Source organism: Gymnoscopelus braueri, assembly GCF_963280865.1.
Source record: "Gymnoscopelus braueri genome assembly, chromosome: 2".
Classification (NCBI taxonomy): domain Eukaryota; kingdom Metazoa; phylum Chordata; class Actinopteri; order Myctophiformes; family Myctophidae; genus Gymnoscopelus; species Gymnoscopelus braueri.
The window spans coordinates 42,431,275-42,450,058 of NC_137604.1; the positions used below are offsets into that span (position 1 = coordinate 42,431,275).

Consider the following 18,784-nt stretch of genomic DNA (forward strand, 5'->3'; position numbering starts at 1 on the left):
GTGATCATTCATCTCATTCTGGGGGGAAAAATTCTTGTAAAACTGGGTTTCATGTTGCACTGAAAAATACAGGTACAGTACAGTGTACATTTACCTGTATCAGATTATTTAAATCGATTATAATCCAATTTATTTGCTGGGATTTTTTACTTAACTTTAATTTATTTGTCACTGTCATTAGTTGGGAATATCGCCCAGTAGCTTGTGGCAGAAATACATTCTGCATTCATCCAGACAAAACGTCTGCCCCAGGTCTTGAAGCTGCACAGAAACCCAAGGCTGCCAGTATATCTATTCTGTATGCTGAAACAGAGAGGTCTCTTTGTCTGTGCTGTGTACACTTGATAATCCTAGATGATAACCACTCCACTAAGCTTCTCTGTACTGTATATCAGCCGCAAAGCAGGCCTGCCGCCAAGGCACACTTTCCACATCACAAAAAAAGCCTGCAACAATTTGTCATTCATGGTCTGCCAGAGAGTTCTGAAGATGAGATGTATTTTATGTCAGAGTAGAACAAGTGCCTCTCTAAGGTTGATTAATGTTTAAGTTCCACTAGGCTCCGCTTGGTTCCTGTCCATTAGGTCAGGTTTGATACAATCGTGTCATTTAGCAGAATGCAGCATGCGTGTGTGAGGGGTTTATACCACTGTAAAGGATCATGGACGAGAGACACTTATGTCACACGAGAGGAAGCAGTTCAAAGAGAGCTGTCTGACTTTTACATTGATCATGTGTGTTGTACCTACAGTATGAACCTCTGAAGAATTTGGGGCAGGCAAAGACAGACATGATACATGTTTCCTTGTATTTTTAGCTTTGACTGTCAGAAACATGAGCATGGTGAAGGTTAGCCTGCCTGCTGGGCTACTGTGAAAGTTGAAGAAGCTCTGTGTCTCCAACTCGGAGCAAAGGAACTTTGTGGTGTGTGTGTGTGTGTGTGTGTGTGTGTGTGTGTGTGTGTGTGTGTGTGTGTGTGTGTGTGTGTGTGTGTGTGTGTGTGTGTGTGTGTGTGTGTGTGTGTGTGTGTGTGTGTGTGTGTGTGTGTGTGCTTGTTCACGCACACGTGTGTGTATTTGTAGAGCATCACTGAATTGGAAAGAGACTGATTGGTACTGTTAGGTGTTGAGTATATTCATATTAGAATGTTATGGTCAGGAAGCCATATTAGCTCTTTCACAGTGTCCATATGTAAACTAAGTAAATGTTACCCAGAGTAGTGTTCAGAAGAGCTATTTGTGTGCTTTTAAAAGTACAGTACTTTTCAATACAAGTACACTTACTTCAACTTCAGTAATACTTAAGTCAAATAACTGTACTTCCACTTAATTTAGCTATTCTTGTACTCGTTCTCTCTTAATTAAACCAGAGGTGGTACAGAACAAGAGAGAAGTACATCACAAATCACAATATCCTGGTATGTGTGATTGACTCAGATTTCAAGTCATGTTGAAATGAATATGGTACGTAACTCATCATAACATCTCTCAGGTAATTAATTCAAGCAGGAGAAAAATGATCCAACACAGTCAATGTTCAGGAAAATCCACATATAGTATTCAATCTGTTATGTCTCGGCATGACTATAGTCTTCATGTTGTCATGTGGGTTGGAGTGGTCCCATCCCATCTTCCTAAAGGAATACCCACAGATCATACCTCCCCGCACCCAAACCCCCCAAAGTGTTTTCATTCTCCCCAGTCACATAGCAGAAAGACCACAGTGCCTCTCTCCGTCACTGAGGCAAATCCCAAATCCATGCCGGCTCATTGTGCAGGGAAGCACAAGCCCCTTGCTATTGTCCTCTGTAGAGTGAGGTGTTTGTTTTTCCTACTCCTCTTCTGACAGGCAAGGTGTCTGGTTCACCTGCGTGTCTCGACCTCAACCTATACCCTAAGAACTTGTTTAATATTTTTTTTTAGGTATTTCCTGTTTCATTAGATAACACAGCAGCCAGAGAAGCCAACACAATTAGAACTGGGTTTGTGCCTTTGTGGTGCAGGAAATAACTGACAGATTCACCCGGATAGTTTGCCCCATGTTAGATTCTAATTTGTGGATTGGAAAGAAATGGCAATTCATCACTAAATGTCTGTTTTAGTGTTCAGACAAACTCGGTCCGACCCTCTTTATCCTCACTGAACCTCTGAAGCAGTGTGTGGTCAACATGTCCTCTGTTGCTGTGACCAGCCATGCACAGCCAAGGAGAAACAGCCCAGTCTAATCGGCCTAAACCTAAAGAACCCACTGAGCCTTGGCCATTCGCACAAAAGGTCAGAGGTCACAAGCCCTGTGAGACCAAAGGATAGGGGGGTACTTGGCGGCGGTATAAAAAAAAGGCCTCACAAAAACTGTGATGATGCAACGAAAGTGTTCAGCCTAAAGAATCTCTGAAGCAGCGGTGTCAAGGGAGCTGACCGAGAGAGGTCTGACGGTGCTCGTTTGTGGGATTACCTGAATCATGAGATAGTACGGATTAAGAACAGGATTGGGCATGGAGCCGCGGATCAGTGGCAGGTGACGCCGCTCTTTAGCCGATTCATGTCGGGTGCTCCTCGGTTCAAATGTGTGTTTTATGAGTGTGGGCCCCTCTGTTGCAGACGATAATGAGGGTCCATACAAGTTAGCTGAGAAAATGACCTACATTACAAAATTTAATCTGTTTAGGATCACAAACTCACAGTACTACACACACACACACACACACACACACACACACACACACACACACACACACACACACACACACACACACACACACACACACACACACACACACACACACACACACACACACACACACACACACCAACTAATTACGTATCACACTTTGCTGCCACACCTGGTGATGACAATGGTAGCTAATGGAGCTTCAAAGTCTTACCCTACAGTATAATTAAAAATACCTTGCAGAGGCTTATTCCTATTGAGAGAGAGAGAGCGGGGGGGGGGGGGCATGGGGTGACCGGAGATAGAGAGTGGTACAGAAGGCAAGGTCATAAAAAAGCGTATGTGAAATAAATTAAAGGATTTATTTTGCACTGTAGGTCCTTGTCTGGCCCACATAGGTGGGATAGAAGAATTGATGTGGGGATGAAGGGTTGACAGAGAGAGAGTGTGCCTGAGTGGGAAAGGAAGTGAGATACAAGGCGACACTCGAAGCCTAGTGAAGTGGGATTTAGTGAAGCTGTGGTATTAAGTTATCATGTTACCCTTCCAAATTTAAAATGGCTCCTAACGGATGCCTTTCAAGCTGGAGTGCTGAAAACGGATTTCAATTGAGACGCCTCAGTGGTTCTTTACAACAACAAATGGAAGTAGATGGAAGTGATGGTGCATTGACTAGAATACATTAGCATATTTTACTATTACTTTATTACTATTATTACTATACTTCTCTCAATAGTACTAGATCTTTGTTACACTTCACAATACCATACTATTCACTATATAACAACTCTACATTTTTGTATACTGAGACCTACAGATGCAGCATATTATTATTATCATTACTATTACTTTTACTACTATTACTACTATTATATTTACTAGACTATTCACAATATAATATGCTTATTTTTCTATTACTATATAGTAATATACCATTACTTATATTACTTTGTCTTATTATACTACTTACTATATTACAGGTGCATTATTACCAGTCTGCTATGTTTTTACTATAGCTTGCTATGTTTGTACATTTGTTAAGGTGGAAACAAACTAAAGCCTCAGCCGTTCCGTCTCAACTGGTCCTGGATCTCCCTGGAGAAGGAGTATTACCTGGTGGATGAAGATGCTAAGTTCCTGGAGGTGACACTCAAACGCCGGGGTTACCTGGGAGAAACCTCTTTCGTCAGTAAGTGATGACAGTCTTTCATCTGACATCTGTCAACTTTGAAACTGACTACACAGTCAAATCCATAGTGATAATTGAACTCCAAGGGATTTTGGTTCCATTTCTTCACACTCTGAGTTAAATTATCATGGATTTACTGTGTATAGTAGTGGAAAAAAATAATAAACACATGTATTTGAATGTATACAGTATGTTTATTTTAAAGCTATTAGCGTATTCAGTTGTTACTGTATATACTTGCCCGTAATAAGCCTTTGGTTTTGTTGCCCCGTAGAGTTGGAGGTGTAGATACAGTAGTAGATAGTCATTCATCACTGTTAACTCAGAATGCCCTAATTTGAAAGATAGCAGGCCTAGGCCTAGACAACAAGCCCTATTAAACTGTCACTTTGGTGAAAGACTGATTGCCCTCTTCTTAATTGTCCCCTCAGACTTTATTGATGTGGTATTACTGTGCCATTTGTAAAGGCTGCTGTACCATAAAACACCAAGCTAGACTGTCCCTTTGGTAATCTACACTGATTCCCTCTAAGGCTGGCCCCAGTTTACCCCATAGTTAAACTTAATCATTCTAACAACCAGTCCCACCCAAAAGGATGCACCAATACTGCTGTCCAGTTTGAGTGATGTTTCACTTCCTGTGTCCTCTGGGAAAGCAACATAAACATGTTTGTTTTGCTACGGCTAACATTTTGCTGTCTCAGTTAATAAAATATGCTTCTTTCAAACAGACATAAATTAGACTTGTTTTGTGACAGATAGGTGGTAACATTTCAATCTCACCTTTTGTTGTCCAACCATCATAGTTATAGCCATTGCCAAGTTAATCACACTCTGAACATTCCATCACGTTTGTCTATTCCACTGGTTCCCAAACAGTGGATTGGGACCCATTTGTTGGGTAGCGGATCCATTTTCATAAGTCGCGAGTGAATATCCCTTTATCTTATTGTTAAAAAATAATCATTTTTTTTAAATAATTCAGTGAATAAAATAATCAAAGAAATTCCCTAAAATAGAAAACAAATGTTTAAGAAGTAGTGAAAATAGCAGATCTGAAAGCTTGCAACGCGGCGAGTAGCTACGTGTTGTGAGCTTGTAGATCTGCTATTTTCACTAGTTTGGGTCCCAGGCATCTGATTTCTTTTTTGAGCTAAAAAGTTTGGGAACCACTGTTCACATGTATAGCAGCATCAACTACAAACACTTGAAACATTCCTGTTTCATATCTAAGTTCTAAAAGCTTGCATGTGTCCTGCCATCTCTTCTTCCCTTACCCATCAGGCATTGCCACTAAGGATGGCACCGCAGAGAAGGACAAGGACTTCCGTGGGAAAGCCCAGAAGCAGGTCCAGTTCAACCCAGGCCAGACCACGGCCACGTGGAGGGTGAAGATCTTCACTGACCAGGAGTTTGAGACCTCTGAGACCTTTGAAATCCAGCTGTCTGACCCAGTCATGTCTGTGCTGGAGTACCCCGACACCGCCACAGTGGAAATCGTGGACCCCGGAGATGGTAGGAATCATATCAGTTGATGTGCATCAATCAATCAATCACTCAAACTGTATTAAGGACACATGGTCCATAGCAACATAAAAAATAACATACAAATACAAAGACAATCAAAGGCGAACAGAGTCCACATAAAATCATAAATTCATATACAGGCTTACACGCCAATGGTTCCATAGTTTAGAGACAAACCTGACCGAACTCAATACAGGGTTTGTCAGAATTAAACAAATCACGTGCCCTGTGTTAATGGCGAAAGATCCACAGCTCTAACATCCTGACCTCTCTTAGGAGAAGAGGTAAATGAATAAATTACAGTAACGACGACATTGATAGATTGGTGATATGAAATGGCTTCACTTTTGTGCTGCTCAGCTTGTTGGTTTTTCTCCCCCAAACAGAGTCGACCGTGTTCATCCCTGAAGGGGAGTACAGGATTGAAGAGGACATCGGAGAGCTGATTGTGCCCGTTCGTCGCTCTGGAGATGCCAGCCAGGAGCTCATGGTGGTCTGCTTCACTCAGCAAGGTGAGAGGAGTTGTTAATTCATATAAATGAATCGTCTATGCTGAAACACAAAATTCCTGGTCATAAATGATATGGTTATGGTGTGTGCATGCATGATGAAAGAAACCATCTTTCATGCCCTAGATGTGGCTCAACGCTGCCCCTACTGGTAGAAATCTCTGGCCAAGTGTGCATTGTCTGGGGCTGATGTTTCCTCTTAATTTTACAAATGGGGGTCCGTGGCAATACATTAATTTGGGGGTCCTTGACGTGAAAATGTTTGCGAATCACTGGCATACAGTACGTACACACACAGTAATCCTAACGCTGTCATTTGATCACTGAAAATGTATCAGTTATGTCTTGACATGGCACCTGTCACCCAACTAAAATACCCAACAACATTGGTAACCTTATCATCCCATATTTACCCTCAGCCACGGCCACTGGCACCATCCCTAGCTCCGTGCTCTCCTACTCCGACTACATCACGCGGGCCGAGGACCACACCAGCGTGCTGCGCTTCGACAAGGGAGAGCGCGAGAAGTCCTGCCGGATCATCATCATCGACGACTCGCTGTACGAGGAGGAGGAGAGCTTCAACGTCAGCCTCAGCATGCCCATGGGGGGCCAGGTGGGCGCTAGCTTCCCCAGCGCCAAGGTGACTATCCTGGCAGACAGTGACGATGGTGAGTATAGTGGTTGCGGTGTGTTTGTATTATTACGGCATGGCACCGAAGGGGCCTAGCCGTCTGGGACGGGGTTTGTCTGTATGTCTGTCTGTCTGTATCTCTGTCCCCACAAAAGTGCACCAATCACAGCTCAGCTCACACTGCTATGTTCATACAGCGACCCACAAGGCCTGAGTGTTTATTGATCACTCACAAATAGTAATGAAGTGTAGCTTGTCAGTGCAGGTTCACCGAATGAACACGAACCTGTAGAAAGCCAAGGCCACAGCCATCCATTTAAATGTAGCAATTAAGCAGTGAAATAATATGCAACCGTGTGTTTGTGCATTGAAATCATATATTATAACCTGATCCTGTTGACCCAACCCAAGTTGAGAGTATCTACAGTTGGCATGGCACAGCACAGAGCCCTGTGCATGATCACAATCCACAGTTGATTTAACATGAAGTCTAGGGAGAGTGGAACTACACATACTGTGGTTACATTCTTGTTTACAGTGGGAACAGGTGCGGGTGATCTTACACTACCACTTTGATCTGTGTCAGTGTCATTAATCTACAACAAGTACACTCATGGCGCCTGACCAAAGCCTTGCACTCAAAAAGCAAAAGCGAGTCTTTCTCCCATGTGTGCAGCTTTTACTCGAGGTTCTTTGAGTGTTTACTCTCTGTGCCCTGTCTCCCATTTCTGAATGTTACACTCCTGTTTACTTAACATCTCTGGAGACAAAGAGCCCAGCTTCATCATGTTACTCATAGCTGGTCTATGTTTCTATCTGTCTGCCTGTTTGCTTCTCTGTCTTTCTGCCTGGCTGCCTGTCTGTCAATCTGGATTTCTATTAGTCTGCTTTTCTTCCTGTCTACATCATATACTGTACTGCATGTGCTTACCTGTGTCTGAGTGTCTGCCTGTGTTTACTCCTGCCTGTCTCTCGGTGTGTCTATTTGTCTGCCTGTGTGCTTGTTAAAGTCTTAGACAACTAGAAACAAGTTAACGACAAACAGGTGCTGAGGTGGAGACTAGCAACTCAGCCTGATGCTATGTTATAGTATACTATGCTATGCTATTCGCTGTCTGACAGATGAAAGGACTTTAAACATGTTTTCGCTCCAGAGCCCCCCATCTTCATTGGCATTCAGTGAAGCACAGGGGAAACAGAGAGGGCATCTTTTTGTCTGCAGGGGCCAAAAGGCAGGTGGTGGTAAGCGAGGGCCCATTGTGGAGGGATTTCAAATGACGGGCATGTTTTCACTACAGCCCTCTGTTTGATGGTATTCAGCGCTGTGCTGAGCTTATTTGTGTTAAGAGATATCTCAGTCAGGCTATAGTTTGAAGGTTAAAATTCAAGAGGAATGGCGTTCTTTCTTTTTTTTACTTACGAAATAACAAAATAATTAGCTTCTTTTGGTGTGCAGATCAAATATACATTTCTGAGGAAATATGGTGACACTTTATGGGTATTGTGAGGCATGAGCATATTATAATCAGTAATCAGTCTGAAGCAATTTATACTTCAATGCATGACCCTGTCGCTTGATAAAAATAACATATTTTCAACAACAAATTTGTTTTTGTTTAATGCTCACTGAAAATCAGTGATTTTGAACTGAAAAAACGTGTTGTGACGTGCGACGAAGTATAAATCAGCCCTGACTCCGGCTCCTTCCAGCCTGGTACCCTCCTACCATCTCTCTCCTCCTCCTGTCTCTACTGTGTCTCTCCCACCATTCAATCAAGGCTCATTTCCCGGACTCACTTGTTCCAATGACAGACGCGCTCGTAGAACAAGCATGCCTCCCAAGCAATTTGGAACTGGAGCACAATTGAACTTTATGTATAAATAATCCGCGTACATTCCCAGACATGTGGAGAGACAAGAGGAGCCTCCTCAATGTAAACCTCTATTGAGACTCTGCTTCTTGGTGGGTCCTCAAGGAGTGACACCCTCCACCATAAAGCTGGATGGATGGATGTGTGTGTGTGTGTGTGTGTGTGTGTGTGTGTGTGTGTGTGTGTGTGTGTGTGTGTGTGTGTGTGTGTGTGTGTGTGTGTGTGTGTGTGTGTGTGTGTGTGTGTGTGTGTGTGTGTGTGTGTGTGTGAGAGAGTATATGGCTGCGCATTTGTGCACTGATGAGTGTGTTAATGTTATTGTGTGTGTGTGTGTGTGTGTGTGTGTGTGTGTGTGTGTGTGTGTGTGTGTGTGTGTGTGTGTGTGTGTGTGTGTGTGTGTGTGTGTGTGTGTGTGAGAGAGTATATGGCTGCGCATTTGTGCACTGATGAGTGTGTTAATGTTATTGTGTGTGTGTGTGTGTGTGTGTGTGTGTGTGTGTGTGTGTGTGTGTGTGTGTGTGTGTGTGTGTGTGTGTGTGTGTGTGTGTGTGTGTGTGTGTGTGTGTGTGTGTGTGTGTGTGTGTGTGTGTGTTTGTAAAACCATCTGCCTGGCTGAGTAAACCTGTGGTTTGGACTCAGGCCAATATCAGGCCTCCATTGTTATTTGTCTGGCTCTTCCTCCCAGTGATCTTTAACGTTGCCATGTTGGCACTTCTTACCCCCCAGCTCACCCCTTCGTCACTAAGTAGCAAATAGTTAGGTTGGTGGCCGAGATGCATTGAGAGCGCGCCAGATGTCCTCACTACAGCAGGACACTTTTCTGTTGTACAATCAGCCAACTTCTCAACAAAACCTCTTGACAGTCCTGTTTCAAGGACAACTGATGCTCTGAATTAGCCTCTGTTGCTCACTTTTTATATTTTAAATTTTCTTGCATCTTTGCTATCAATTTGCTTTGGTCTAAACTAAAGACTAGTTCAGACCAAATATTTGCGACTAGATGTTTTAAGTTAACTTTATAAGTTGTCTTACAACAGTATCACGCTCCTAAAATAACCGATCTACAAGCTCACAACGCATCACATCCATGACACGTTGTGAGCTTGTAGATTGGCTATTTGTGGCACATAACACCGTCGTACAAGGAGCATAAATTAACCCTTAGAACATTGCTAAGAAAAAGAGCCTAGATCTGAATTACCCCTGCCCTTAGAGATGTTTGCTAGACTTGAGTACTTTGCAAGAACAAGAGGACTTTGCTTAGTAGCCTACTAGAGATGTTTGCTAGAGGTATAAGCCTTTGCCTGTAGTAGAGACTTTTGCTAGAGGTAGTAGACGTTGTTACTACTACAGCGCTAAAGTGCAGTGTTAGTCAATGAACATCACTGAAGATAAGGATTCACAGTCGATAAACGGGTGATAGGTCTAAATTTGCATCCTCTATCAGTTCATCTGTGATGAACATGGGCTTTATGGGGGGGTGAGGAGAGATGAATGGGAACTGTGGGTTTCAGGGATATACGTATGCATTCCTGCCTCTTCCCTCTCTGTCTGTGTTTTCCCACCCCATCCCCCCCTTCACCCCGCCTTCCTTATCACCTGCTACATCAGCAGACGTAGAGAACATCCCTGCCCTCTGTGCATGTGCGTAGACTGCGCACACACACATAAACACACACAGACACATCTTCCGTCTTCAGGTGTATCCTGAAGCCCTTGGCATTGAGTTCAGACAGAGCTGTCTGGCTTTAGTTGAGTAGGGGGAAGAGAGGTGGATGAAGGCAGGATAAAGAGGGATGACAGCTCTCTTCCTGTGTGGAGTTACAAATGACAGAGCTGACCCAGTCAGCCATGCCACTGTCTGTTTGTCCCTCAACCCATATTTAAAACTGAAAAATTATTAGTATCATAACAGGCAGTGTATTGTCCAGACTCAGACAATACACTGACAGATTTTCACTTAATCCAAGAGACTTTCAAGGCGAACAACTTTAAGCTGTAATTATTAGACTCAGCAACATTATGATTGATGCAATTACAATTGACAACTCATGTTGTCAACTTATGTTCTCAAATCTTTTTTGAGACACACCAGAACTGAAGATGTGCCATTTAGATTGACTGGCATAAAAAATCACTCGGGCATCGGTCATTCCCAGAGGTTATCCCACTGAGGGCTATGACAAATTGTTCTGTGTTCTTCTCTCTCTCCCAATTCTAATTCTGACTCGTCCTGTAACTGCAAACAATTTCACCCGCTTTTTACACCTGTAATTGTGTGTGACGTGATAATAAAGTAGATTCTGATTCTGTCACCTCTCCATTTGCCCCACAGAGCCTTCATTGTACTTTGGGGAGCCTGAGTACACAGTGGATGAGAGTTCAGGTTATGTGGAAGTGAGAGTGTGGAGAACAGGGACAGACCTGTCCAAGACGGCTACCGTCACTGTCCGTTCCAGGAAGAATGAGCCCGTCTCTGCTGAAGGTAAGACCTGGTGCACTTGGTGAATTCAATGGATACTTATCTTAATATGTTCTTGAAATGTGTCTCATACTTTTTTTCACAGTTTTGTATTGTATTTCACATCATGCTGTAAAAGATGGTAACTTTTCCCATTTAGTCTTAAACTCATCAGTGTTACTTGCCGATTGAGTTTTAAATGTGCTCTACAAATAAAGTTGGATTGCGTTGGAGTCACCTCTGTCTCTGTGTCTCTCTGCCAGCTGGCCTGGACTATGTCGGCATCAGTCGTAACCTAGACTTCGCTCCAGGAGTGACCATGCAGACATTCAGGGTGACCATACTGGATGACCTGGGCCAGCCAGAGCTGGAGGGCCCAGAGACGTTTGACCTGGTGCTGAGGATGCCCATGAACGCTGTGCTGGGAGAGCCCAGCAAAACCACCATCACCATCAACGATTCAGTCTCGGACCGTGAGTCTCGCACATAAACATACAGGCACACACAAACGTGCAACACACACATCCAAACAACAGTCAGTAGTTCTTCTTCTAAAGCCGGATTTACACCTAGTTGCACGCCAACGTCGCACACCGAAAATGGCAGATCAACAAGCAGCGTGACGCGTTGTGAACTAAGTATACATAAGATTTAACGCAGCCATATCCCTGTGTTTACAGTGCCTAAGGTGCAGTTCAAGGAGGGCAGCTACAAGGTGGACGAGGCTGACGGGGAGGTCACGGTCACAGTGTATCGTAGTGGTGACATCAGCCTGGGCTCTACAGTACGCTGCTACACCCGCCAGGGATCTGCTCAGGTCATGATGGACTACGATGAGAGGCCCAACACTGACGCTTCAGTCATCACCTTCCTACCAGGTCAGAACCGACATCATACTGTATCTGTCTGTCTGTCTGTCTGTCTGTCTGTCTGTCTGTCTGTCTGTCTGTCTGTCTGTCTGTCTGTCTGTCTGTCTGTCTGTCTGTCTGTCTGTCTCTGTCTGTCTGTCTCAGTCACAACCTGTGTCTCCGTTTCTCCGTTTCTCACTCCCTGCATCTCCTTTCATCTCTTCCATCTCCAGGTGAGAGTGAGAAGCCGTGCGTTGTGAAGCTGGTGGACAACTCCATCCACGAGGAGGACGAGGAGCTCCGTCTGGTCCTGGGATCCCCTAAGAGCAAATCTCCCTACGGAGCTTCCATAGGAGAGCAGAAAGAGACGGTGGTCACCATCACGGACGAGAAAGACAGTATGTTGCATTCTTTTAGCATTTCGGTGAAGTATATGAGTATATTAAAGCACACGTTAAGTTGTTGAAATGATTGCATCATTGCACATAAAAACAAGGAAACTCAAACTACTGCACAGTTAACTGAAATGTATTTTTTTTAAAGACATTTTGGTCACTTTAAAGTCTGAGGTGCTCAATACGTCAGTCCAACTGTCCTTCCTCTGTCCTCAGAGCCCGTCATCCGTTTCTCGGAGATCAAGTACAGCGTGCGTGAGCCCCAGGTGAAAGGAGATGTGGCGATTGTGAAGATTCCTATCCTGCGTACCGGAGACACGTCCAAGGTCTCTGTGGTCAGAGTTCACACCAAGGACGGCTCTGCCACCTCGGGAGAGGACTACAACCCCCTGTCAGAGGGTAAGGGACCAAACCATTCAGATTAGAAAATAACCACATTAGCCTTAAATTTGGGCAATTTTTTAAATAACTTCAAACATATTCAAACATTAAAAGATGTTTTTTAAAGAGTTGAAATAGCAGATCTGCAAGCTCACAAGTGCCTTTTGTGTGTGTGTGTGTGTGTGTGTGTGTGTGTGTGTGTGTGTGTGTGTGTGTGTGTGTGTGTGTGTGTGTGTGTGTGTGTGTGTGTGTGTGTGTGTGTGTGTGTGTGTGTGTGTGTGTGTGTGTGCGTGTGTAAAGATGTGGAGTTCAAGGCGGGTGAAAAGGAACATTTTGTGGAAATTGAGATCCTGTATGACGGTCAAAGGGAGATGAGAGAGGCTTTTATCGTCCACATGAAACCTGATGAGAACATGGTGGCTGAGATACAGGTGAGACACACACACACACACACACAGAGAAAAACATCACAAAAAGCCATCAGCTGTGCCATGGGGCACACTCTTGTACAGTACGGCGTACCTCGGCACGTGAGCATGCGTCCAGTGTCAGTGTGTTTAAAATAGAGAGGCAGCAGCTGCCGCTGCTGTCAGCACGGCACAGTCACAGACCCTTATAAAAAGCTTGTCCCGCTGGAGAGGGATGCTGGGAGGAATGTGTGCCAGAGCCAAACAGTAGACTGACCTATAAACACAGCTATGTGCATTCTACACAGTCACTGTACCACCACCTTTCACCTGATAGGAAAATATTTGTACTGTTAAATTCATTATTAGCTACGACCAAGCAGCTAGTGTAAGACACTGCCAGTCGGTTTGTTGGTCTAACATTTTTATGTGCTGCCATAATACAAACTTTCTTCTTTTTTTGCGTTGTACGTGAAATCTTAACTCATCCTAACTCACACATGCAACCTCTAGGCAAGCCAAGAGCTGGTCACAAATTGTGTTTTACTGTGGATGGATTGATGAGTTCATGAATGGATGGAGGGATTAATTGAGTTTAAGACATTCATCTCAAACAACAGACAAAATGTTTAAAGAAATCAAATCATATGGATCTCGTTATTTACATGGGAATGACGTGGCTCCAATGTAGAACTCTGGACTTCATGTGGCCATTCTGTGACATCAGTCATCTATGACGTCAATCGTCAATATCTATGGCGTATGATTCCAAATATGGGCATGGTTTCAGCCTGATCTGGGCCCCATTGACTTCCATTATGAATTGAAAGTTAAAGGATAAAACATTATGTGAACAACTGGTATTGAGCACAATAAATGTGGTGTTGATCGGTCGAGCGTTTTATGAGATTACACACACACAAGCACACACTCAGATTGACCCTCTTATAGACGGCTGAATGAATGAGTGGATGAATGTACAATGCAGTCTCTTAGTAAGTCTTGTGTGAATACTCCCACCAGATGAACAAGGCCATGGTGTACATTGAGGAGATGGACAGCGTGGCTGACGTCACCTTCCCCGCCGTGCCCGTGGTGGTCTCGCTGCTTATGTACGACGACACGGCACGTGCCCAAGGCAACCCCCACCCCTCCACCGGCTACCCCGTTGTGTGCGTGACGGTAAGTGGGACCGTGCTGATCTGAGGGCCGTAGCGAGGACAAACTGATCAAGTACACATGAAGGACACAAATAACTCACACGGTGTAACATGGCATTAACCCCTACACACTTTGACACACAGGCCTGTAACCCCAAGTACCACGACTTCGACAAGACGGGCTCCATCTGCACAACGGAGAACATCAACGACACCCTGACCCAGTACCGCTGGATGGTCAGCGCCCCCACCGGCTCGGACGGAGTCACCAGCCCCATGAACGAGGTGGACACCAACACCTTCTTCACCAACACCAAGTCCATCACCCTGGACTCCATCTACTTCCAGGCCGGCTCCAGGGTCCAGTGTGCCGCCAGGGCCTTCAACGTCAACGGAGACGCAGGCCTGGAGCTCTCCAGCCCCATCGCCATTGTCAGCAAGGAGGAGGGTGAGTGCTGTGGAAAAGCGGGGGATGGTTTGGGGGAGGAATGAGCACTGGAGGAGATTACGTGTGTATCGCAGGAGGCGTGTGGATTCAATACAATCCCCAGGACCAACCAGTCCACAGACCAACCAGTAGGGGTCAGCAGTGACAAGACGACACACAAAGTGTATGGGGAATCAGGAAAATGGCATAATGACTGAACTGGGAGAAAAAGGCGATAAATACATGAATAAAAACTATGAGTGCTCATAATAAATGTGCACTTAATGGGATAGTTGAGGTTCTTACATTTGGGTATCCCACAGGTATCCCACAGGTATCCCACAGTTCTTGTCAAGTAGCTGTTTTTAAATTGGCACTACAGTTGTCCACTGAAACCTTGTCAACATTTTGTTGCAATTCTAATGGAAACAAATGGGGTATGCTACTAGCCTATTAGTAGTAGTCTACTGGCAATCTAGTCAGTGAACTACATGATTTTTTTTTGTTTTTATAGTACCTATAATTAAATCAAATACATTTTCTCTTAGGTATGTGTCAGCCTCGTATTCCAGGTACAGTTGGAGCTGAGCCCTTCTCTGCTAAAATACGCTACCAATCACCAGACGATCCAGACTTCCCCAACCTCATCAAACTTACTGTCAACATGCCTCACATGGACGGTGAGTGGCCAACTCTGTTCCACATGAACAGCCTGCATCAACATGAACATTTCAACCATTTTAGGCAACAATTGCAATCATACATGGGTCTTTTCTTAATTTAGCCTATGCCTCCAATTCCACATGATTTGTTTGATGTTTCCTATAGATATTTGTGTATATTATGTTCCTGGTGAGTTTGTACAAAATGTTTCCCATTTGGGAAAACAAGAGTCCCAAACCTGAAGTTGAGGAACGAACTCTCGTCTCTCTGACCAACAGGAATGCTACCTGTGGTCTCCACACGACCCATGTCCAACTTCGAGCTCACCCTGAGCCCTGATGGCACACGGGTAGGAAACCATCGCTGCTCCAACCTGCTGGACTTCAACGAGATTCAGACGGGCCACGGCTTCATCACCGACGCCACCAAGAACCCTGAGATCATCGGCGAGACCTCCCCTTACCAGTACAGTGTGGCCATGCGCTCTGCCAACTCGCTCCGCTTTTACAGGAACCTCAACCTGGAGGCCTGTCTCTGGGAGTTCACCAGCTACTACGACATGTCTGAGCTGCTCAATGACTGTGGAGGATCCATTGGCACGGACGGACAGGTACACATTTAGAAGATGCAGGTGGCCACACCATGTGGCTTACTTACCCATCCGTCACTCCTACCGCACTCCTCACCACTGTCCTTGCACCATTCTGACATACCGTACTTCTCTGTCACTAGTGACTTCCTCATGCATTACCACACTTCCTCTCTCGGCACCCTATCATAATGCTTTCTGTAGGTCCACAAAGAAAGACACAGTGTAACTCCTTCTGACCTTCCCTATACAGTACTTCTCTATCAACACTCTCAGGGCAAACACATCTCTTCTAGTGCTCTTCTTGGACATAAACCCATACTGCTGCTCGCTCTAGCTTCCACTATTCTTTCCTATAACTTCATGCTGTGGCTTATCAGCTCCATACCTCTGTAATTACTACAGCTTTGTACATCATCATTGTTCTTGAAAATTAGTACCAGTATACAGTACATACATTCTGCTATTTTTGAAAATGTTGATTTTTATAGGGCTCCCGGGGTTAATTAAACTATATACAGTACATATTTAATTATATTAATGAATTAATGATTTATAAATAGAATTGTTTTGATTTATTTTACCACTATGTATTATTATTTTATATATTTGATAGGTCATGTCATAGTTGTTTTGACTAATTGTGGAATTGTGTTGTATACCGGTCTCCAGCACACTGATACACATTACGTCCAAGTGCCAAGCTTTGATAATGCCTTGAAACTAATCATAAAAAAACGTTCAATCCTTGCTCTTCAGGTGTTGAACCTCGTGCAGTCGTACGTTACGCTGCGCGTCCCTCTCTACGTGTCCTACGTCTTCCACTCTCCTGTGGCCGTGGGGGGCTGGCAGCACTTTGACCTGCAGTCTGAACTGAAGCTCACCTTTGTGTACGACACAGCCATTCTGTGGCAGGATGGCATCGGCAGTCCACCTGAGGCTGAGCTGCAAGGTAACCGGAGCACTTCATACCTACACTGTAAAACCCTTGAAGTGTTCATTGAACTCTGATAGTGTGCAAATGTAACCAAATGGACTTGTAAGGCTCAATTTTTGTACACTATCAGAGTTACAAACGGATAAATCAACACTTGACCGTGTACCCCAATGCAAAACGAACAAACATAAAAACATTGAAACATCACATTTATGTTTAAAAAGAAATAACTGTGCCAAAGATTCTACAAAAAAATATACATTTTAACCCTAAGTATAATGTCACAAGCATAAGCAAGTACGTAGTCTACATACTGTATATGAAAATGTATTTTCAGAATCAATGTGAAATATGTGCTATTTGTAGGAGTCATGTATCCAACTAGAATGAACATTTGTTGTTTGTAGGAGCCATGTATCCAACCAGCATGAGGATCAACGAGGAGGGACGTCTGGTGGTCAACTTCAAGACGGAGGCTCGCTTCAGGGGCCAGTTTGTCATGTCTCATCCAGGTATACATCCATGGTCACACACACACACATGCACATGCACACACACACACACACACACACACGCACACGCACACGCACACGCACACGCACTCGCACACACTTAACCTATCCCATACGGCAGGGTCATTCTATATTGCCAGCTCCTATTGGATTCCACCGTGGCCCACATCCTCTCTGCATCTATTTCTGGTCTTCCACACTGGGTGTCCTTCCTGTGTCAAAGCACCAGGGGTCACAACAGCAAATGTCAAAATGACCCCAGACCGTTTACGGCGTGGAGACAAATGGCGCAGACAATCTAGAATGTCAATGTTTCAACACAAATACACCCCCCAAGTCTGCATGATAAGTACTGAAAAATCTGATAGTATGAAAAAAATGGACTTTACTTTATGATTAGTATGCACTGTTTTTGTCTTATGTTAAATGTATATGAACCTGTGTGTGTGTGTGTGTGTGTGTGTGTGTGTGTGTGTGTGTGTGTGTGTGTGTGTGTGTGTGTGTGTGTGTGTGTGTGTGTGTGTGTGTGTGTGTGTGTGTGTGTGTGTGTGTGTGTGTGTGTGTGTGTGTGTTCCCTCCCAGGATCCGGCCTGTCATCCATGGTGATGTGTGCAGACCACCCTGGCTTGACCTTCAGTCTGTCCTTGGTGCGGACGGAGCCCACCTACAACCAGCCCATGCAGCAGTGGAGCTTTGTCTCGGACTTTGCTGTGAGATACTCTCAATAATACCTGTGTGTGTGTGTGTGTGTGTGTGTGTGTTGAGCTTGTAGATTAGCTATTTTCTGTATTTGTGCACAACACCGTCACCGTACGACAAAGTATGAAACGGGGCTTATGTGGTTAAACAAATATAACAGACTAATTCATTTAGTCAATTTCCCATTTTTTTGGTTTTTGTTTTTGCATCAATTAGTTGATATATAAAAAATCTAAAATGTTATCAAAAACACTTCAGGAATATTTAGTTAATCGGAAGAGTAATCAATAGAGAAATCACTAGGAAAAGAATGGACAGTTGTAGCCCTAATGCTTAGCATATGTATTTCTGCGTGTGACCTGTAGGTGCGGGACTACTCGGGGACCTACACGGTGAAGTTGATCCCGTGCAGTGCGTCTCCCAACGGCGAGTTCAGCATCCCTCCCGTGTGCCACCCCAGGGAGCCTCTCACCTTCGACATGTCCATCCGCTTCCAGCAGGTCAGCAGGGGAAAGAGAACATCAGCTTAATAACTAAATGCCAGGACATCACTGGCAGAAGCCACTGAACCGTCAGATCCAAAAACACACATTGCTCTCTATAGCATGGGTCTTCAACAGGGGGGTCCGGGACCCCTAGAGGGTCCTCAGAGTTACTACAGGGGGGCCGCCAAATCTTTGTGTGATTGGAACAGTTTTTTTTTTTTTACATTAAACCCTAGAATCCCTATTCTGGGGGGTGAGGGTAACATTTGCAGAAAATAGCAGATCTACAAGCTCACAATGAGTCCCACTGCGACGCGTTGTGAGCTTGTAGATCGGCTATTTTCAGCGAAGAGGTTTGGTGTGGAGAGGAAAAAAGAGCACATTAAGTACAGAGCCAGAGGTCGGACGTTTGCTAAGTAC

The 18,784-nt window shown here is 44.4% G+C and overlaps 1 protein-coding gene across 1 annotated transcript in view; it reads left to right on the plus strand.

Annotated features, from left to right (window-relative positions):
• frem3 (Fras1 related extracellular matrix 3) overlaps nt 1-18,784 on the plus strand; it is a 37,813-nt gene that overhangs the window by 16,316 nt on the left and 2,713 nt on the right. The window contains exons 3-20 of the mRNA XM_080414240.1: nt 3,713-3,859; nt 5,144-5,374; nt 5,773-5,898; nt 6,315-6,566; nt 10,736-10,885; nt 11,125-11,334; nt 11,542-11,739; nt 11,943-12,107; nt 12,321-12,503; nt 12,786-12,916; nt 13,916-14,074; nt 14,197-14,500; nt 15,028-15,159; nt 15,421-15,752; nt 16,491-16,683; nt 17,076-17,180; nt 17,763-17,890; nt 18,245-18,379. Coding sequence (XP_080270366.1) covers nt 3,713-3,859; nt 5,144-5,374; nt 5,773-5,898; nt 6,315-6,566; nt 10,736-10,885; nt 11,125-11,334; nt 11,542-11,739; nt 11,943-12,107; nt 12,321-12,503; nt 12,786-12,916; nt 13,916-14,074; nt 14,197-14,500; nt 15,028-15,159; nt 15,421-15,752; nt 16,491-16,683; nt 17,076-17,180; nt 17,763-17,890; nt 18,245-18,379 — 3,281 coding nt within the window. The remainder of the gene's footprint in view (nt 1-3,712; nt 3,860-5,143; nt 5,375-5,772; nt 5,899-6,314; nt 6,567-10,735; nt 10,886-11,124; nt 11,335-11,541; nt 11,740-11,942; nt 12,108-12,320; nt 12,504-12,785; nt 12,917-13,915; nt 14,075-14,196; nt 14,501-15,027; nt 15,160-15,420; nt 15,753-16,490; nt 16,684-17,075; nt 17,181-17,762; nt 17,891-18,244; nt 18,380-18,784) is intronic.